Source organism: Scyliorhinus torazame, chromosome 17 (assembly GCF_047496885.1).
Source record: "Scyliorhinus torazame isolate Kashiwa2021f chromosome 17, sScyTor2.1, whole genome shotgun sequence".
NCBI lineage: Eukaryota > Metazoa > Chordata > Chondrichthyes > Carcharhiniformes > Scyliorhinidae > Scyliorhinus > Scyliorhinus torazame.
The window spans coordinates 21118145-21141079 of NC_092723.1; the positions used below are offsets into that span (position 1 = coordinate 21118145).

The 22935-nt window shown below is 43.1% G+C and overlaps 1 protein-coding gene across 1 annotated transcript in view; it reads right to left on the reverse strand.

The window, feature by feature from the left end:
- Positions 1–1265: 1265 nt before the first annotated feature.
- rhocb (ras homolog family member Cb) overlaps positions 1266–22935 on the reverse strand; it is a 42445-nt gene continuing 20775 nt past the window's right edge. Inside the window, exons 2-5 of the mRNA XM_072480165.1 lie at positions 16921–17078; positions 14731–14851; positions 14404–14534; positions 1266–2506 (exon numbers count right to left, since the gene is read on the reverse strand). Coding sequence (XP_072336266.1) covers positions 2336–2506; positions 14404–14534; positions 14731–14851; positions 16921–17076 — 579 coding nt within the window. The 5' untranslated portion in view covers positions 17077–17078 and the 3' untranslated portion in view covers positions 1266–2335. The remainder of the gene's footprint in view (positions 2507–14403; positions 14535–14730; positions 14852–16920; positions 17079–22935) is intronic.

The following is a 22935-nucleotide window of genomic DNA, read 5'->3' on the forward strand; positions in this document are numbered from 1 at the left end:
TTGCTTTCAATTTGATACCATCTTCAACTTCCTTACCTTGCCACAGATGCTGCACCATTCTCATAACTCCCATCATTTACCAAAAAGGATGCTATGAAACATCTTAAAATGTCTGCCACTGCATCTCTACTGTATTAGTTTTAACCCATTTTCACTAGTCCACTTGGTCTTCATACGCTTGAAGTTTAGGTACAAGCTTGAGATTTCTCCCAAAATGAATCAAATGTGAGGATCCCACCCCCTCCCCCAATCCACCTACCCTGCACACCTGTGTCTTTTTACCATTTCTCCCCACACTGACCCGATTTGCTGGTGCACTTATCTGTATGTAGCCTGCATCGTTATCATGCACTATTGCCTCACCCTTTCAAAATCTCTTTTTGGGAACCTTCATCCCAGCCTAATTAATCCTATTTGTACTTTAACAGTATAGGTGATTTATTGGAGAATTTTAGCCATCAAGTAAGCTCACGGTGCTGTACATGGGACTGGGAATTAACAATAGTCATGCTTGGGATGCATTAGTTAAAAACGATCAAAGTAACAGTTTGTTGATATTTTGGTCTGGTTGAGTGATCATCTTGGAACACCTTTTGGAAAGAGAGCAAGTTTTTAAAACAACGCCTCATTCCACAGCTGAGAGTTGCATCAGCTTTGGGAGCGGCATCAGCTTTATGGTCATCTTCAGGACAGGTAGAATGGAAAAAACTCCAAACCTGGTTCCTTTTCAACCTCAAATGGTTAGGACACAATATGCCAAGCAATTTAAACAGGAACAGGCTAAGAGTAAGATTCTGGATTGATAGCAATTCTACTTCCCACCGTCTACCTCAATTCCAACAGTCCTCAAAAATCTATCTTTAGTCCCGAAGACATGTCAGCATCCACAGATCTCTGGGACACCAAATTCTAAAAATTCAATCCTCGAGTGAAGACATTTCTCACCTTGGTCCTAAATGGCTGACCCGTACCCAGAGATCACGTACCCCAATTCTAAATTCACCAGCCAAGGGAAAAACAAGCCTCTCACCGTCTCCACAATTAAGCTGGAGCGGCAGAAGCCATTTTGTGCTGATGTGGATGCACAATCCACTAAGGTAGTATGCATGGGCCAAACTGGCTGTGCCTCAAACTTGTTCTGCACCTCACCTCAGGCTCAATTTGCAGTTTAAACCTTTGAAGATCCTAATGGATTGGAATAAGTGCAGGATGGTTCTCTGAATTCCAAAGTGTAACATTATAAGCTTTGCTGATTACTGGCACAGTTTAAAGTGTTCCATTAAATTTATTTTTTATTTTTTTTACATTTAAGTGCCAACTGTCTGAATGTTATAACCCAGGATGAAAGCAAAACATTTTACATTTAAGCCACAGTATTGGTTATTGCATACAGGATTGAGATTAATTGATATGGGAGGGGGGTAAAAAGGAAGAGTAGAGAAAGAAAGATGCACACTACCAAATTGAATTGAAACAATTGCAGAATGTTCTTTGGGAAAACTGCTTCAGCTTTTAGTTAAGCAGCAGCAAATACAAGTGTGCGCATCAAGAGGAAGCATGGCTCCACTGAGCGATTGCAATAAACTGTGGTTGAATCATTTCTGCACAACTATTACAAAATTCAGATGGCAGGATTACATGTAAACCCTTTAGATAGGATAAGAGGTTACTAAAAGTGTTGACAGTTAGCATTTTATACAAAGAGGTTCAATACAAACTTGAATCTCAGTACAATAAATCTACAAAAAGAAAAAAAAAACAAGTTGCTTAACAGAATGCAATTATACAAAAGCTAGTTCGACCACCATTTGCAAGGGTCTGTAGCACTACTCCCAGTTTGGCCTGCAATGCTTAGAAAACAGAAAAAACAGCAGCACAAACTTAGAATGTAGAGAAATAATTCATTTCAGCAAGTGATCAGGTTACAGATGATTATACAAACTAATTCATGCTCTGTACCAAATGTTCAAGTTAAATGGAACTATGCAGAAAAACTGTTTGACACTATATAATTATCTTGTTTTATGAGGTTTTTTTTATAACAATGTAGATACCCAAATGGTACTAAATTCCCCCTCACCCCCAAACTTACAGTACTTAAACCCACTGTTGAGGTGCTGGTGTTCATGGTCTCAGGTCAACACTAGGCTCCTCCCATCACTATTCAAATACTAAGCATTACACAGCAAGTCAAAAAAGGCTCAGACTAAAGTGTTTGAAAAATAGCCATTTGGAAATCAGGGGGGGGGAAAGAGAGGAAAATCTCCATATACTGTGTAAAAAGTTTGATAAATGTTATGACTGATACAGTACATGTGACAATATGCATCAGATCCTACAACAGCACACACTTGCGTCTCTTCTTGTGTTTGACTTGTAATGCAGCCCGTGTGGCCATCTCAAAGACTTCCCGAACTCCTTCCTTTGTTTTGGCAGAGCACTCCATGTAGCCAAAAGCACTAATTTTGTTGGTCATGTCCCGTCCCTCCTCTGGCTTCACAGGTTCCTACAGTACAAACACCACAGCATTAGCATGTACAATCACATGGTTATAGAATAATAGACTACAGAACATCATCCATCCAATCTCATTTTAAGCCTTCTCTGTCCCAAGGGGAACCAACCGTGTCTCTGGTTTATTCACTTAACTAATCCCCATTCCGGAAACCTTGGCTGCATCCTCTCCATAGTCTGATGTCTTCCTTGAAGTGTGGTGCTCAATATCAGACTCCAGCCGGGTCTGTATTTCGTAGATTTAGTACATCTTTCTCACTTTTATATTTGATAGAACTTTGTTTCGATGTCTGTTCTTGCATCAAAATTTGGCTTATACCCTTTCCTTCTTCCTACCAAAACCTACCACATTTATGAATTTCATATTTTATGTAATAATAATAACTTCCTGTCACAAGTTACTGTGAAAAGCCCCTAGTCGCCACATTCCGGCACCTGTTCGGGGAGGCCGGTACGGGGATTGAACCCGCACTGCTGGTCTGGTCCTGCATTACAAGCCAGCTGGTTAGCCCACTGTGCTAAACCAGCCCCCTTTTCCTACCATTTTCTATCCTTTTGTTTCTACCCTTTTCCCCCAGTCCATGTTCAGGTCTATCAACATCTGCCTCACTGTTTACTACATTTAAGTTTCATGTCACCTAAATTTAAGGAAAGAGACCCACGCAGACATGGGGAGAATGTGCAAACTCCAAATGGATAGTTACCCGGGGTCGGGATCGAACCTGGGACCTTGGTGTTGTGAGGCAGCAAAGCTAACCACTGCACCACCATGCCGATCTGCTTTTACATCAAAGCTTGGACTTGTGCCCATGCTTTTTTTAGTGGCTCTTAATTATTTCTCTTACTCATGCTCACAAATCAGCCTTCAACTAAACTAGGTTTTAGGGGCCTGAAACAGATACAGGAAACTTTATCCCAAGCTAATTTTGGGAGTTTTTTAACCCTTCAATTATACCATGCACAGCCTAAACTAGAGGGAACTCCAGATTACCATAGTATGGATCCAAATACTTCAATCACTATTGAACTGAAGTATTCAATATTTACCTCAGATACATGTAAAATGGAAGTCAATTTTTTTTTTTTTTTAAATAAAAGGATGCCCCCAAGAATTCTGGCACTTTTGGGCAGAGTTGCAAGCATATCAGATTAACAAAGGGCAAGGGAAATGCTTCCTCAAACTAGAGGAAACAAGTCCTTTTTAAGTATGATTCTTGGGGTGGATGCTTCTTGAGAAAAATCAATGTGAACAAGAGTGTAGAGTGTAAACATCCTATTGGAAATAAGTCCACTCAAAATAACTTGACCCAGTTCTCAGTTGCTGGCTTTAAAAAAAAAAAGCCAGCTTAGATTTTTAATCCCAGACAGCCTCTGTCGAACAATGTGAAATATGTACTGTTTCACTCATTTGAAACAGAAATGCTAGGAGCAATACTTGGATCATTAATCTCGAATGCTGCTTTCCTGTCACATACTGATCATAGTAAGACTTAGGAAGTATAGAAATGCAAGTGTTGACTATACCATTTCAAACCTTCAAAATCACTCATTCATAGAAAATAGGAGGCCATTCGAGCTTGCGTCTCCCCCCCCCCCACCCAAAATCCCTTTCGCCCCAAGAGCCATAGCTAATTCCTTTCGGAAATGACATTTTGGCCACAGCTACTTTTGGTAGTGAATTTCACAGATTCACCACGCAGTGAAGAAATGTCTCCTCTCCCAGTCCTAAAAAAGGTTTATCCCTTATCCTCAAACTGACCCCGAGTTCGGGACTCTCCCACCATCGATTAGGAACATTTTTTCTGAATCTACCCCCGTCTAATCCGGAGATCCCTTCTCCTAAACTCCAATGAAAATTAATCCTAACCCACATAGTCTCTCCTCCCACCATCCCAGGAAGCAGCCTAGTCAGCCCGGATCCTTGTGGGAGGAAATTGGAGTGCCCAGAGGAAACCCACGCAGACACCTAGGACGTGCAGACTCCGCACAGAGTGACCCAAGCCAGAAATCAAACCTGGGTCCCAGTTGCTGTGAAGCAACAGTGCTAACCACTGTGCTACCATGCTGCCCTATACAATTGCAGTAAAACATTTCTATTCCTACACTCAAATCCCCTCACTATGAACACCAACATACCATTTGCCTTCTTTACTGCCTGCTGTACCATACACTTACTTTCAGCAACTGATGCACAAGGACACCCAGGTCATGCGGAGTATCCACCACTCTCATTTACACCCATTCAAATAATAATCCGCTTTCCTATCTTTGTTACCAAAGTGGATAACCTCATGACATTTAGTTCCCTCGTCCAAATCATTAATATACAACGTGAACAGTTGGAGTCCCAGCAAATCTCTGCTGGAAAATCTCAGATCTGGCAGCATCTGTAGGGAGAGAAAAAGAGCTAACGTTGCGAGTCACCGGTTCTCCCTGGTCAACTCTACTAGTCACACCAATAATTCTAGTAGATTTGTCAAGCATGATTTTTCTTTCGTAAATACATGCTACACTACTGCTTTCCAAATGCGGTGCTATGAAATCATTGATAATGGACTCCAGCAACTTCCCTACTACTGACATTAGGCTCACTGGTCTAAAGTTCAGTTTTCTCTCTACCTCCCTTTTTGAATAGCGGGGTTACATTTGCTACCCTCCAATCTGTAGGAACCATTGCAGAGTCCAAAGAATTTTGGAAAATGACCACCAATGGATCTACTATTTCTAGGACCACTTGCTTTGGTAATCTGGTATGAAGATTATTAGGCCCTGGAGATTTGTCCACCTTCAATCCCATTAATTTCCCCCAAACCATTTCTTTACCAATACCCTTTAGCTCCTCACTAAAACTAGTGTTACTCAGCTTGATCCAGACAACACAATAAAAAGTATGATTCAAAAGACAAGGGTGTGGGAGTTCAGCAGAGTGGTTGGGCCCCCCAAAAAATCAGTACCGCATAAGGGGCTACTTATTCAGCCTACTGGTGCCTGCTCTTTCATTTAGTCCCACTCATCCCTGCTCGAGTTCTCTTAGAGAAGCTAAAGGCAGGAAAATGGAGGTCAATGCTGACAATTATGAATATATAGTGTAGTTGAAAGGTAAAAGTTGATGGGAAGGGTAGCAATTTAGCAACTCAATATTAACGGTTTCTCTCCACAGATGCTGGAAGGCCTGCTGAGTTTTTCCAGCACAAAAATTCCAGGATTTGGGTTTTAAATTATAGCAACGGATTTTCCAAATTAGAAGATAGGCTCACTCAGAAGTTAGTGAAAGAGGATATAGTTAAATATTCGTATTTTATTTTGAGTAATAATAATTGAAAATGTAGATGGAGTAATAAGGTGTAGAAATGACAATAAAATAATTTAAACTAATTTATTTTCATTAGAACACGACTGGCGCGGTGGTTAGCACTGCTGCATCACTTTGCCGAGGACCTGGGTTCGATCCCGGCCCCAAGTCACTGTCCGCCTGGAGTTTGCACATTCTCCCAGTATCTGCATGGACCTCGCCCCCAGAACCCAAAGATATGCAGGGTAGATGGATTGGCCACACTTAATTGCCCCTTAATTGGAAACATTTAAATAAACTCTGGATCCTGATAACATCAGCCCAAAGTTGCTGAAAAGTCAAAGATATCATAAATTTCACAATTCTCTACACAAATTGTGCTGAAGACCAGTAAATACAACTCCTTTGTTCTAAAAGTTAGCTATTGATCAATTATTGCCAGGGGCCAAACTGGAGGCATAATGAATTGAGAAAGTAAAGTATAAGTGAATGCATAGCTTTAAACCCAATACAACTGAAAACTAGAGGGAAGGTCATTGATGAAGCAGCTTAGGTCACAACCCCGAGGAATGCTTACAATGTCCTGGGATTGATTGATCAAGAACCACCTTCCTTTGTGCCAGATAAGACTCCAACCAGGAGAGTTTTCCCAGACTAGCTATGGACCCCTTGATGTCATACTTCACTCAAATGCTGCCTGGATTTCAAAGGTAGTCACTCTCACCTCATCCCGAGTTCAGCTCTAGTCCATGTTTGGACCCAAGGCTGTAATGAGCAGAGGCCAAAATGAACCCGAACTGAACATTAGGGAGCAGGTTGTGACAAAGTGCCACTTGATACCTTGCAACACTTTGTTCAACAGTAGACTGATGGGGCAGTAATTGGCCGAGTTTGATTTATCTTGCTTTTTGTGGACAAGGGTGAGCAGGAAATAGCTGAGCAACTTTCCACATTGCTGGGTTGATGCCAGTGTTGTAGTTGTAAGAGGCCAGTTGGCTAGGACTGCAGCTAGTCCTGGAGAGCACAAGTCTTCAGTACTATTGCCGGCATGTTGTCAGTGCCCAGAACCGTTGCAGTATCCAGCGTCTTCAGCCATTACAAGGAAAGAACAGAATTGCCTGAAGACTGGCTGCAATGCTGGGGGCCTCAGAAGGCAGAGATGGATCATTCACTCAGCACGTGAAGCATTTACAAACATCTTCAGCTGGTCTTTTGCAAATGTGTTGGGCTCCCTGTAGAATCTGATCCTCCTGTTAGTTGTCCACCACCATTCATGACTGATGCGGCAGGACTGCAGAGCTTCTGATTTGTGGTTTTTGGACCACTGACTTTTGCATGCTGCTTCCAGTTTGATATACATAGTCCTGTGTGGCAGCTTCACCTGGTTGACACTTCGATAGGCTTGGTACTGCTCCCAACATGCCCTCCTGAACTCTCCATTGTACCAGGGCCGATCCCCCAGGTGATGGTAATGGTAGTGGGGGAAATGCCAGGCCGAGGTTACAGATGGGTGTTGAATACAATTCTGCTGCTGCTTATGGCCCATATAGTGACCAATTTGAGTTACTAAATCTGTTCAAATCTATCCCATTTAGCAGTGTCACACAACTCAATGTGAAGATGGGAACTTGATCGCCAAAGACTGTGCACACCTACCTACTGCCACAGTCATGGACAGATGTATCTGCAACAGGTAGACCAGCTGAGGAGGATCAATAGGTGGTAATCAGCAGGATATTTCCATGCTTATGTTTCACATGATACCACAAGACCTCATGGGGTACAAGAGTCAAAGTTGAAGACTCCCAGGCAACTTCCACCTGACTGCAAAACACTGCCACTGGTGGGTCTGCTTTGCTGGTTGGACAAGATCTCACAGGGATAGTGGTGTCTGGGACACGATAAGGTACGATACCCATGAATAAGACCGCCAGGCTTTTGCTAGTCTCTAGGACAGCTCTCCCAATTTTGGCACAACCTTCAGATGTTAACAATGACAACAGTATGCCCAGCTCTGCCAACCTTGGGTGTCTTTGATGTCGGGTGATCTGTCTGGTTTCATTTTTTATTGGCTTTTCTGTAGCGGGATAAAACAAGCCAAAGAGTCAACCTCATTGCTGTAGGCCAGCAGATTTCGCTCTGAAGGGCATTAGCTTGGTTCCATCAATCCTTCAGCAAGATTCCAAATCATTTAAAATGTTGATCACAAATGTTGGTATGTAACATTTCGGTGGCTACCCATTAGGTGGGGGACCTACATCCAAGTTGGGGAATAGATTTAAGTGACAGCAATCATCAATTAGATTGCAGACCAGGCCAGTTTGAACAGCTTCTCTAAATTCACCAAGTGACTTCTCATTAGCTTTACAGCTAAAAGCTACAAGTGATATAGTTGTCAAATTTACAGTGCACAGATCTTGTGATTGGTAGAGTTAGAGGGAAGGAAATTTGTTGTAGTTCCTCCCCACCAAGGTTACATCCTTTGATGTCACAAAGGAGACATCAGTAAAGCTGGAAATAGGAAGATAGAGCAGCTAAACACGTGACTAAACAGCTGGTGTGGGAGGGAGGGTTTCCGTTATCTGGACCACTGGGAGCTCTTCCGGGGTAGGTGTGACCTGTATAAGAAGGATGGGTTGCATCTAAACTAGAGAGGTACAAATATCCTGGCTGCAAGGTTTGCTAGTGTCACACGGGAGGGTTTAAACTAGTATGGCAGGGAGGTGGGTACCGGAGCAATAGCTCAGAAGGTGAAAGCATTGAGGGCGAACTAGGGAATAGGGCCAGTATGGTTCTGAGGCAGAGCAGACAGGGCGATGTTGCTGAACACAGCAGGTCTGGTGGCCTGAAGTGCATATGTTTTAATGCAAGAAGTATTACGAGTAAGGCAGATGAACTTAGAGCTTGGATTAGTATTTGGAACTATAATGTTGTTGCCATTACAGAGACCTGTTTGAGGGAAGGACAGGATTGGCAGCTAAATGTTCCAGGATTTAGATGTTTCAGGCAGGATAGAGAAGAATGTAAGAGACAGAGTTGCGCTACTGGTTAGGGAGAATATCACAGCTGTACTACAGGAGGACATCTCAAGAGGGCAGTGAGGCTATATGGGTAGAGATCAGGAATAAGAAGGGTGCAATCACAAATGTTGGGGGTTTACTACAGGCCTCCCAACAGCAAGCAGGAGATAGAGGACAGATAGGTAGACAGATTTTGGAAACGAGTAAAAACAACAGGGTTGTGGTGATGGGAGACTTCAACTTCCCCAATATTGACTGGGACTCACTTAGTGCCAGGGGCTTAGACGGGGCGGAGTTTGTAAGGAGCATCCAGGAGGGCTTCTTAAAACAATATGTAGATAGTCCAACTAGGGAAGGGGTGGTACTGGACCTGGTATTGGGAATGAGCCCGGCCAGGTGGTAGAAGTTTCAGTAGGGGAGCATTTTGGGAACAGTGACCACAATTCAGTAAGTTTTAAAGTGCTGGTGGACAAGGATAAGAGTGGCCCTAGGGTGAATGTGCTAAATTGGGGGAAGGCTAATTATAACAATATTAGGCAGGAACTGAAGAACCTAGATTGGGGGCGGATGTTTGAGGGTAAATCAACATCTGACATGTGGGAGGCTTTCAAGCGTCAGTTGAAAGGAATTCAGGACCAGCATGTTCCCGTGTGGAAGGATAAATACGGCAAATTTCAGGAACCTTGGATAACGAGAGATATTGTAGGCCTCGTCAAAAAGAAAAAAGGAGGCATTTGTCAGGGCTAGAAGGCTGGGAACAGAAAGCCTGTGTGGAATACAAGGAAAGTAGGAAGGAACTTAAGCAAGGAGTCAGGAGGGCTAGAACAAGGTCACAAAAGGTCATTGGCAAATAGGGTTCATTGGCAAATAGGGTTAAGGAAAATCCCAAGGCTTTTTACACGTACATAAAAAGCAAGAGGGTAACCAAGGAAAGGGTTGGTCCACTGAAGAATAGGCAAGGGAATCTATGTGTGGAGCCAGAGGAAATGGGCGAGGTACTAAATGAATACTTTGCATCAGTATTCACCAAAGAGAAGGAATTGGTGGGTGTGGAGTCTGGAGAAGGGTGTGTAGATAGCCTGGGTCACAGAGAGATCCAAAAAGACAAAGTGTTGGGCATCTTGAAAAATATTAACGTAGATAAGTCCCCACGGCCTGATGGGATCTACCCCAGAATACTGAAAGAGGCTAGAGAGGAAATTGCTGAGGCCTGGAGAGTAGCCAATGTTGTTCCTTTGTTTAAGAAGGTAGCAAGGATAATCCAGGGAACTAAAGGCCGGTGAGCCTTGCGTCAGTGGTAGGGAAATTGGAGAGAATTCTTCGAGACAGGATCTACTCTCATTTGGAAGCAAATGGACATATTCGGTGAGAGGCAGCATGGTTTTGTGAAGGTGAGGCTGTGTCTCACTAACTTGATAGAGTTTTTCGAAGAGGTCACAAAGACGATTGATGCAGGTAGGGCAGTGGATGTTGTCTATATGGACTTCAGCAAGGCCTTTGATAAGGTCCCTCATGGTAGACTGGTACAAAAGGTGAAGTCACACGTGATCAGGGGTGAGCTGGCAAGGTGGATACAGAACTAGCTAGGTCATAGAAGGCAGGGAGCTTTTCTAATTGGAGGGCTGTGACTAGGTGTTCCGCAGGGATCAGTGCTGGGACCTTTGCTGTTTGTGGTATATATAAACAATTGAGGAAAATGTAACTGGTCTGATTAGCAAGTTTGCAGATGACAAAGGTTGGTGGAACTGCAGATAGCGATGAGGACTGTCAGAGGATACAGTAGGATTTAGATCGTTTGGAGACTTGGCCTGAGAGATGGCAGATGGAGTTTAATCCGGACAAATGTGAGGTAATGCATTTTGGAAAGTCTAATGCAGGTAGGGAATATACAGCGAATGGTAGAACCCTCAAGAGTCTTGAAAGTCAGAGAGATCTAGGTGTACAGGTCCACAAGTCACTGAAAGGGGCAACACAGGTGGAGAAGGTAGTCAAGGCACATGGCACGCTTGCTTTCATTGGCCAGGGCATTGAATAAAAGAATTGGCAAGTCATGTTGCAGCTGTATAGAACCTTAGTTAGGCCACACTTGGGAGTAGTGTTCAATTCTGGTCGCCATACTACCAGAAGGATGCGGAGGCTTTAGAGAGGGTGCAGAAGAGATTTACCAAGATGTTGCCTGGTATGGAGGGCATTAGCTGAGGACTGGTTGAATAAACTCGGTTTGTTCTCACTGGAACGACGGAGGTGGCGGGGGCGACATGATAGAGGTCTACAAAATTGAGGGGCATAGACAGAGTGGATAGTCAGAAGCTTTTCCCCAGGGTAGAGGGGTCAATTACTAGGGGGCTATCAAGTGAGATCCAATTTACCAGCATCTGGATATTCCGAAGAGTACGACCGGCTCCAAGCACAGCTCACTTTCAGTGGCAAGTTGGACAAGCTTGGTTTCCAATTAAACCTCATTGAACACATTTATGGATTTTTTTTGTAAATTGGAAGAAAGTGCAGTAAAAGTGTCAAACAAGGATGATTCTCGTTCAAAACCAGTGTTTACTAGTAAGCAATCCTACTGGAGACACCTGTTTAAGCATCTGGAAGGAACCATTAAATCCTTTACTATACAATTTAACTAAGTTCATCCTGGTTTTCAAATCTCCCCCCCCCCCCCCCCCCCCCCACACACAAAACAAGATTTTGACCATCTGCAAGAGAGCACACCAACAGCAAGTTACAACAATCTGGAACTTACTGCCCGACAGGGTAGCGGGAGAAGGGAATTGCAGATATACTGGAGGGAATGTTAGCAGGGCTATGGGGGAAAGAGCAAAGGAGGACTAATTAGATAACACCTTCAGAGAGCTGGCACAGTATAAAGCCTTCTGTTATCAAATAATTCAAGTGAATGAGGTAAAACTGGTAAATCAGAGGTCATACACTGGAATCTTAACCAGCAGCTCAATTGTTTAAAAATGATGAAGCGCTAGCAATGGCAGCCCAGAGAAACAGGTATTTGTACCGCCAAACTATTTTCACCCCTCGAGTGGGGAATCGGTGTTCAAACCCACAAGTCACACTGAACAAGTGGCAATGCCAACCACTACAATCTTTATACCAAGATAGAGTTGCATAGGGGGTGGTAGTGAATAGGTATCAATTCACCATATAGTGAACTTCATAAATGGGCCTCGGCATCATAGCACAAGGCTGTTCTTTCAGAATGGCATCATCTCAAGTCTGATCAGATTTCCAAACAGAATGGGGAATAAAGAGGTTTTGTGGCATCCTGTCATTTAGTCATTTTGAATGTGCATTGAAAATCAATTTCTCTAAAGTAAGTTAGCTTTGGCAATCAATTAGCTGTTCTGGCAGCTCATAAGACCATAAGACATAGGAGCGGAAGGCCATTCGGCCCATCGAGTCCACTCCGCCATTCAATCATGGCTGATTTCAACTCCATTTACCCGCTCTCTCTCCATAGCCCTTAATTCCTCGAGAAATCATGAATTTATCAACTTCTGTCTTAAAGACACTCAACGTCCCGGCCTCCACCGCCCTCTGTGGCAATGAATTCCAGACCCACCACTCTGGCTGAAGAAATTTCTCCTCATCTGTTCTAAAGTGACTCCCTTTTATTCCAAGGTTGTGCCCCCGGGTCCTAGTCTCCCCTGCTAATGGAAACAACTTCCCTACATCCACCCTATCTAAGCCATTCATTATCTTGTAAGTTTCTATTAGATCTCCCCTCAACCTCCTAAACTCCAATGAATATAATCCCAGGATCCTCAGACGTTCATTGTATGTTAGGCCTACCATTCCTGGGATCATCCGTGTGAATCTCCGCTGGACCTGCTCCAGTGCCAGTATGTCCTTCCCGAGCTGTGGGGCCCATAATTGCTCAGTATTCTAAATCAATTTCCATGTGTCCTAGATTTAATGGCTCTTTTGGTAAGAATGGACTATTATAACTAGCCTCTGGCTCAGAGTAAGAGGAAGGACAAAATGAAAAGGCAGGAGAAGTAAAAAGGCAGACAATTCAATTTGCCTACTATCATTCATTGCTATTTATAACGATGTAAATCAGAACAGGCTGATACTATACTCCCAGTGCCAAACTCAAGAACAGCCACTGTGGGTGGAGGCAATATGGGTTGACTATGCTAATGAAAGAAATTTAGAGTATCCAATTAATTTTTTCCAATTAAGGGGCAATTTAGCGTGACCAATCCACCTAACCTGCACATCTTTGGGTTGTGGGGGTGAAACCCACGCAGACACGAGGAGAATGTGCAAACTCCACAGACTGACCAGGATCAAACCTGGGCCCTTGGCACTGTAGGCATCAGTGCTAATCACTGTGCCATCTCGGACTATGCTAATTTAACAGCAAAGTGGGATGGGAGAGGAGGGAGAAGCAGAGAGCAAGGTAGAGAAAAAGATATCAGAACAGAGGAAGCCAGTTGGCAGAGCTTATTCTGCCATGTGATTGGATCACAGCTGATTGGAATGTTCCAGCAATGGCACTGTTGAAGATCACATCCATCCATCTAAGCAGAGGTTCTGCCTGTAGTTGACTATGGTAGAGCTAAAAACTTCATTTAAAAAAAGAAACTCCACAAGCGCCCCCTTGTTTATGGTACAAGACACCGGGTCCTCTACAGGTATCACAAAGCTCTGGAATCCTGAACCAAATGACAGGCCAGCAGGACAAAACCATAAACAAGGTCCTACATAGGGCTGGGTTCAACAGCATCGAGACCACCCTCCAGAAAATTCAGCGTAGATGGTCAGGTCATGTTTTATGCATGGATGACTATAGTCAATACGAACTACACAAGGACACCCAGTCCCAAACCTGTGCATTGCAGATCACCACTGTTAAGAATGTACTGCATCTGACCAGTCCACATGCAGGCAAGTTTGGTTGTACATGCAGAGGATCATCTATGCCAAACAACATTTAATATGCCTAGAAGGCCGGAGGTGGGGCAGATGCAGAGTTTCCCCAAGCTAGTTCGGCTGACCTTGCATGATACTTGCAGATGGAAACATTTACATGGGGAGCCTGCCATGATCTATATCCTGACTATTTAGCTGCCTTTTGACCACCTTTCATAGTAAAAAACCTCAAATCTTTTTTGAATTTCCAACTGACCCGTTCCCTACCCCAGTTTGCGCTTTTTGGGGTAAGTGTTCCAGATTTCCATACCTTTGGTGAAAATGTTCTTCCTAACAAAGCCCTAGAATGGATTCTAATATTAAGTTTGCTCCTCTGTTCCAGACTTACGAGCAAACTCACTCCAGTTACAGTATCCAATCCCAAACAGTCAACACTTCAACAGATCAGGTCATTTTCTATTCAAGGGGATGCAAGCTCCCATATGCAACTAGCCCTAATAATTTAGCCCTTCTTTTAAAACCCAGTGTCTAAAAGTTAGATGGAGACATGTTAGCACATTGACAGAATTTGAAGCCAAATAGGAAGAAAATTGCAAGGAGACAGATTAATTAATTTAATTTCATATGTAAAACAGCATTACTCATGAAAATCAAGAGGCACCTCAACCAGAGAACACTCACCTGCTTCATTTTTGCAAGCTCTTTTCGTGTGTTCTCATCATTTCTCAAGTCCTTCTTGTTTCCAACTAGAATTATAGGCACACTGGGACAAAAATGCTTCACTTCCGGTGTCCATTTTTCAGGGATATTTTCTGCAGGAGAGTTATTGATCAGTGACTTTCAGAAAGTTCAAAAGATTATTTAAGTTCTCCCTGCAGCCAAAATGGCAGGATATTATTTGCTGGCATGGCCACTATGAACTTCTTGCATTATGCTAGATTTCAAAATGTCTCGACAAACTCAAGAATCTGTATCACACAATGCACAAAACATAGAAGCTGAACCTACCCAAGCTGTCTGGGCTATCAATTGAGAAACACATTAAAATAACATCGGTATCAGGGTAGGAGAGGGGTCGGAGTCGATCATAGTCTTCTTGTCCAGCTGTATCCCACAGTGCAAGTTCAACCTTCAACAAGAAAAATAAAAAAAAAGCACAACTTACCATTTGGAGCATAAACAATCCATCCTACTTTTAAGATTTTAATATACTTAAGCGGGGACCTTGACCAACTAAGACCATGAAGATATAGGACATTCGGCCCATTGGGTCAGCTCCGTCATTCAATCATGGTCATCCCCATAACCCTGATCCTCTTATTTATCAACACCACCAGATTTGTGCTGGAGGTGCTGTTACCTACAAGCTACAGACCAAGAGCTGGAAGGTAGTGTCAGACAAGACTAGTTAGGGGCTGGTTTAGTACACAGGGCTAAATCACTAGCTTTGAAAGCAGAACAACGCAGGCCAGCAGCACTGTTCAATTGCCGTACCAGCCTCCCCGAACAGGCGCCAGAATGTGGCGGCTAGGGGCTTTTCACAGTAACTTCATTTGAAGCCTACTTGCGACAATAAGCGATTTTAATTTCATTCATTTTTCATTCCTTAGCACTAAGAACTAGGAGTAGCCTTGAGCCTGCTCCACCATTCAACACCATGGCTGATCTCATCCTCCCCATTCTCCATACCCTTTCAACCCATTACTAATTAAAAATCTGTCCAACTCCTCAAGTTTACTCACTGTCCCAACAACCACTGCACTCTGGGATAGCAAATTCCGCAGTTTCACAACCTTTGGGAGAAGTAAATTTGCTACCCCTCATACTGAGACTATGAACTCTTGTTCGAGAGTGCACACAAGAGGCTGCATCCACTCCATGTCTACTTTACCAACACCGTTTATCATCTTATAAACCTCAATTTGATCGCCCCGCCACTCATTCTTCTAAATTCTAGAGTGTATAGGCTAAACTGCTCAATTGCTCTTCACAAGACAAGCCCAGTGGGCTGGATTTTCCGCCAGCAGGATGCTCCGTTTTTCCAGCAGCCCTAGGGTTTCCAGAGGGCATGGGGCTGCCCCACAATGGGAAACCCCATTGACCAGCCGGCGTAACGGAGCATCAACCCCAGCGTGCTGAGGCAGAAATGTGGCACAACAGGGTGGAGAATCCAGCCCCAGATCGCTGGAATAACGAGCAACAGTAGTCCCTAGCTTTTACACCCATCTAAAAATCAGAATGGCTTGGTGATCTAACCATAAATTTGAGCTAGTTGGCATTTTTGCTAGCAAGTGGTTACATTTAACTCTGCATCCAAATGAGCTTTCTAGCACACATTGTACAGGGCATTACAGTTGCGGAACTGCAGCACTATTTGTGGCAATCTGAAGGCCGAGCTGGAAGATTTGATTGAATCATTGAATGGGAACAATCAAACCCAGAAGACCTCACCTCTCCTCATCCCCACAAGCCTGTTGAGTATCACAGCATTCTGGTCTGTTGAGCAACAGCTTTTAAAGTCACTTCACTTTAAAAAAAAAATTTTTTTTTTTTTTTTTTTTTTTTTTTTAGAGTACCCAATTCTTTTTTTCCCAATTAAGGGCCAATTTAGCATGGCCAACCTACCCACACTGCACATCTTTGGGTTGTGGGGGGTGAGACCCACGCAGACATGGGGAGAATGTACAAACTCCACGCAGACAGTGACCCGGAGCTGGGATGGAACCCGGGTCCTCAGCACTGAGGCAGCAGCGCTAACCACTGCGCCGCCCTACACTTCCACCTTTTTGATGGCCAGGCCTTCAGCTGCCTAGGTTCCAAGTCTCTGCTTAACCCTAGACCTCACTTTAAGGCACTCCTTAAAAAGGATTGACCAAACTTTTGGCCATCTATCCTAATATTACTTGCAGCAAAGTGAGAGTGCCTAATTTTGCCTCACTCTTGATGAGGCACCTTGGGACATTGTGAAGTTAGAGGTGCTATAATTACAAGTAGTAGTGATTACGCAGCTGAAATTTTAATTTGCATTTAATCAGTACCAGAATGGGGTCAGGGAAAATAGGTCACACGTTTCCTGTAACTACTACCCAAGGTTTAGTTCATTCCTTAAGGGCACAAAGTTGTGTAAAATCTTTATGAGACATATCCGCTAGCAATGACATTTGTCTTTAGTGTTGAATTTTGACCAACCAAGCTCACCTGTTTGCCATCCACTTCAATGTCCGCAATGTAGTTTTCAAAGACAGTTGGTACATATACTTCAGGGAATTGATCCTTACTGAACACAATCAGAAGACATGTCTTTCCACAAGCACCATCTCCAACAATGACCAACTTTTTCCGAATGGCTGCCATCTCTGTGGTGATTTTGGGGGGGGGGGGGGGGGGGGGGGAGAAGAGGAGAGGAGGAGGAAGTGAAGAAAGCAGAAATTACGAACTACTAATGTAACAACCTGCAGTTGTGTCACAAATCAATGATAAATCAAAGCAAACAGTTGAACATAAAGTACAGAATAGGAAAAACAGAGACCAACCTACTTTTTAAAGAGTACCCAATTCATTTTTTGGTCACTCCACCTAGCCTGCACATTTTTGGGTTGTGGGGCGAAACCCACGCAAACTCCACATGGACAGTGACCCAGAGCCAGGATCGAACCTGGGACCTCTGCACACGGCTAACCCACTGCGTCACTGTGCTGCCCCAAGACCAACCTACTTCAATTGAGACACAGTAACTTCTAAGTGGATGCTTGGACATTTATAGACAATAAATTACAAAAACCTAGTTTCAGCCTAGTTCCAATCCTAATCTGCCTGAAGTCAGGCAGAGGAGGATTCTCACAAAACATTTGACCATGACTAAATTAGGTTCAGTTATCATGTCTACCAGTTTACTAATAACCCAAATTATATCTACATAGCCCCCTTTCATTGTATCCCAAATATTTGGGAGTCAGTTTTTGAAGTGGTACTCAATTTGTACACAGGTTCCATGATCAGCAGGATTATGACAAGAATTTCTCATGGTCTAGTTACAGGATGAATATTGGCCAAGATACTAGGGAAAACAGCCATGATGCTTTTTTGACAAATAGTGCGATATAATGTTTGACATGCAGGGAGGAGAAAGATTAATAGCCTCTTTGGGAAAAGACCTCCAGATTAGTGGAAACTAAATCAAAACAGTACATCCATTAGGTACAGAGTCCAGAAGAAAGTTCCTTTCTCTTCAACTTGCAGCATATATACAAAAAATGTTTTAACTGGAGTTAACACTGAAATGTTTGTCAAGTTACAGCTGTGAGTCAGAAGCACCATTACTCATGGGTTTAGGCCTGGGAACAAATGTTGGACTTTTGTCAGGAAACAGACGCCAGCTAGACAAGTGGTAGAGGGTGGATCACCTGATTGAAATTTAAAAAAAAATTCTGCACACCATGATCATCCAACTCCAGTTAATGTATAACAGGAGTAAAGCAAACTTATCAGCCACAACCAAAATATTTAGATTACTAAAAGGATTGAAAAACAAAAACAAGGGTGCCACAGCAGTTAGCACTGCTGCCTCACAGTGCCAAGGACCCGGGTTCGACCCCGGCCCCAGGTTACTCGCCGTGTGGAGTTTGCACATTGTGTCTATATGGGTCTCACCCCCACAATCCAAGAGATGTGGAAGGTGGATGGATTGGCCACACTAAATTGCCCCCGACTTGGAAAAAATTGGGTACTCTAAATTTAGAAAGAAAAAAGGTATGACAGCCCTAGTACACGCACATATTTTGGGGGGGGGGGGGGGGGGGGGGAGAGAAGAGAGCTAGGGTGAAACCAACCCCATTTTCTGGCATGGGGGAAACCTTGCAATGATGCTTTAATTTGGACATAAACTGCATGGAATTGTGGCCAAAATGCTTCCTGCATAACCTGCAGATAACCCAACTCCAATATTTCCCTGATATTCACCCAACCACGTCAGCTGCCTGCTTCAATAATGCAGACAAGGTTTTAATTATGTAGTCACGAAACTGGCTGGCTAGGCCACTGCCACAAAACTGGCTCGGCCACTGTAAAGTTTTTCCAGTCTTACAGTAAATTCTTCGAGGATTTCAAGTTTGTTTCGGGCTGCATCCTTGCAACAATCTCCATTCTGCAGTTTAAAAAAAGTGCACACATTGCCAGCCACATTTTGATTAAACCTCCAAGTTTTCCTCTATTCTTACCAAGTAAAACAAATTAATATGACCTTCCACACTTCCTAATCATAAAAAGCTTCTTCATATTACCCCTCTCAAGAATGTGGTTACATTTAATGCAGCAGCAAAGAGTGCCTCAAGAACAGTTGCATCTTAAAATAAACAATGAGATTGTCATGGTGGTTTGGGGCGGGGGGTGAGAAGAGGGGAGAGAGAGAGAGAGAGAGAGAGAGAGGGAGAGAGAGAGAGCGGGAGCGGGAGGTCAAGTATAAAGTCCAAGTTAGATAGAGGAGGCAGGGGAGGCAGGGGACAATTATGAAAAAGTTGGGCAAAGCATATAAATGGAAAACTGATGGGCTTGGGGAAACAGTTACAATTTGACTCCGATGTGCGCAAATCGCGCGCCACATGAATATGCGTGGAATTCACCTTTTGACTTAAATGTAGTGACAGATAAGGCTACTGAAAAAGTGGGGGGGGGGAAAAGGAAAGAAGAGCTGTCATTTTGTTTCTGCCCAATTTCAGCCTCTGGTGCATCAAATTTCCATTATTTTTCAAAAGATATTGCACTATTTGGACATGATTTTTTTTGTAAAAATCCAGAAGTTTACCTCGACAGGGAGCATGCATGCTTTTTCCAAGAAAACACTTGGATCATGGCAGGTGATGGGAGAGCTGTTTGCGTTGCTATTTTAATTGATGGAAAACTAATTTAAAGGCAAAAGTAGTTATTTACTGGAAATCATGACAAATGAACATTTAAGTTTCGAACTCAGTTTGGACTGAACTGAAAGGAAAAGCTGCCCAGCTCTCATTCTGCTTTGCCTGAAACCATGTGATTGCCAGTATCCAGCTAAGAATCCTCATCTCAGGAGGATGAGTGGGACTAACTTCACACAAGATTCTTCATTTTCTTTATACATCTACTCTTCAACTCCCCATCTCTGCAGAGGGGGAAAGAGGAGAATACCAACCAATTCCATCATAACATCAGGGTTCACTGAATAAAAGCGTAAAGTCTTTTATTCTGGGTTGAACAGTAGCAACGGTAAATAATTGGCCATTTGGGTGAGAAAAAAAATCAATAATGCAGAGAGGAGCAGGAGGCACAGCCTAGATAAACTGCACACTCCTCCCATCACAGTCCTAACACTTAAGCTGTGAGATTCCCTCCCTAAGCTCCAACATTATAAAAACTTTTGACCAAAGCTTGGCCATTGGTCCTACCAACTCCTTGTGGATTAGTACAAAGTTTTGCCAATAACACATCTGCGAAGCATCAGTTTCAAATCCAATCACATCAGCAGTCTACCTTTATCGAAGGACATAGTCATCAACTTCAGGAAGCGTAGGAGAACACCCTGTCTACATCAATCAGGACGAAGTAGAAAGGGTCAAGAGCTTCAAGTTTTAAAGTGTCCAGATTACCAACAACCTGTCCTGGTCCCCCCATGCTGACATTATAGTCAAGAAAGCCGACGAGTGACTCTTACTTTCTCAGAAGACTAAGGAAATTTGGCATGCCAGCTACGACTCTCACCAACTTTTACATATAACCAGAAAGAATGCTTTCAATGGTGTGTATCACAGCTTGATATGGTTCCTGCTCTGCCCAAGACCGCAGGAAACTACAAAAAGGTTGTGAATGTAGCCCACTCCCAACATGCAAACCAGCCTCCCATCCATCGACTCGAGTCTATAATTCCCGCTGCCTTGGAAAGGCAACCAGCATAATTAAGGACCACACGCATCCCAGACATACTCTCTCTTCACCTTCTTCCGTTAGGAAAAATACAAAAGTTTGAGGTCACATACCAACCGACTCAAGAACAGCTTCTTACCTGCTGCCATCAGATTTTTTTAATGGATCTACCTTGTATTAAGTTGATCTTTTCTCCACACCCTAGCTATGACTGTAACATTACATTCTGCAGTCTCTCCTTTCCCATGTACAGTATACATAGTCTGTATAGCATGCATGAAACAATACTTTTCACTGACAATAATAAATCAAATCAAAATCCCAATGAATGCCCACAATTTAGATGGTAAAGCACAAATAACCAGTGTAAGAATGCAAAATACTCTTGGGTTAGTGACATAATAGCAGCTTAAGAGCCAAGTGGCATGATGAATGGTGCAATGGATAAATTAGTTGCTAAATTGCAGGTTAAGTTGCATGTTAAGTGAATACATTAGCTTGCTTAGCACATAACCAAGCCATATCAATCGACTCCCCAATCCATGCTAGATCAGTTGATCACAAACTGGAGTCGTGGCAGGGATGCAGCAAATGGCCTTGGCACCTGCAAGCCAGGGACAGAATAACTAGGATGCCTAATCAATCAATGGTCAGTAACCCATGCTGAAAAGGGCACCCAAGAATATTTGAGCACGGGTGATATTGGGTTCACCAATGTTCTTCAGTCAATCAGCTTACTGAAACTCATTAGGAACAATGGCCATTTGTAAAATTGAACCACAAAATGGATCAATAACTGAAGGGAAAGTGGCATGGGAAATTCCACCAGATGGGCACATCACAAGGATTGCTTAGTGCCAAGTTGAGGCCCAGCATCTGGTCCCCTCAAATCCCCCATTTTTGCTTGCTCATTCTTCCCCAGTCCTAGGTAGTGTTGGGGAAAATCACATGTGAAGTAGTCAGCAATTCTACTCCTGCGACAGCAACAAATAGCATAAAATCTATAGCTTAGTTTACCACCACTCCTCTGCTCTGCCCCACCCTCTGCTCTCTCTCCCCCACAAACTATTTAATTGCCTGCATGAAGCAAGTGCCTATGCGGTCAAGTCCATCCAATAAGTAGCCAAGCCAAAAAGGATTCCCCAATCATGCTGTAATGTGCTAAACCCCACTTAGCCAGGGCATTATTTGCTACAAACAAAACACTCCTGGTGCAAGTGTATGCTAACTGGGGAAACTCTGACTAAGCTGTAAGAAGCCTTACAACTAATTGTCAAGTGATCTCTAATGAGCCTCAAGCACCAGCACCTACACTATTGAGTTAACTTCAGAAGTTAGCAAGATCAACCTTTGGGTGCCAGTTCATTCTGTATTTATTTTATCCATTTAATACTCCATCAAGCGGTTTAAGATGCCACTGAACTAATAACTGGCCTATAATTTTAAGCAAGCTCACATTGAGAATAAGCAGCTTGGTATTCAAGTTGGCATGATCAGGATGCAGTCACATGTACAATGTCAACTGACCTTGCCTCAACATTCAACCATGGATATTTAATCCTTTTCATCATTGGTCTATAGGCTTGAAACTAAACACTTAAAGCTGGTCAAATGACAACTTCCAACTGGTCAGCAAACTGTTGCCTGGGTAATGAGGTTCTGGTTTCCAAGCTAAGTGATAAATCCTGGGTCACTACTGCTGACAATTCAGTGACAGGAACATTAGTGAAAGAGCAGCATAGGTCAGAGAAATAACATTTATATAATGCTTTTTAAAATCACACATAGCCCAAAGTGCAGCAGAAGCATGGTTACTTATGTATAATGTGGCTGCTGGGTTGAAGAGTTTAGTTTTGGTAATATCGGTCAAGGATGAAAGTTGACTAGATACTAGAACAGCTGTTTGAATCGTGCCAGGGCACCTTTAACATCCATCAGACATCAGCAGGGTATCAGCTTTGTCACATAGTTTTGATATGCGCAGTCATGCATAGAACAATCTTGAACCCAATTTTGACCCAGGGCACAACAATGCTACTAAGAGCTCTTGTCCTCACATCTTGCTTCCAACTTCCATCAATTCAGGGATACAAGTATAGCTCGCTGCAATTCTTGAACTTCATCCTTCCACAAACTAGCCATTTCTTTTGCAATAGAGCACAGATGAATCTACCAGAAGTTAACAGAATCTCAAGAGATCTTACCTTCAGAGTATGTCATCAATTGTGTGGCATTACCACCATGCTAAATAAGATAAGATTTCAGATCTGGCACCTGAAAACTGCCCATCCATAGTTATGTGGGCCATTAGCAGAATTGTAT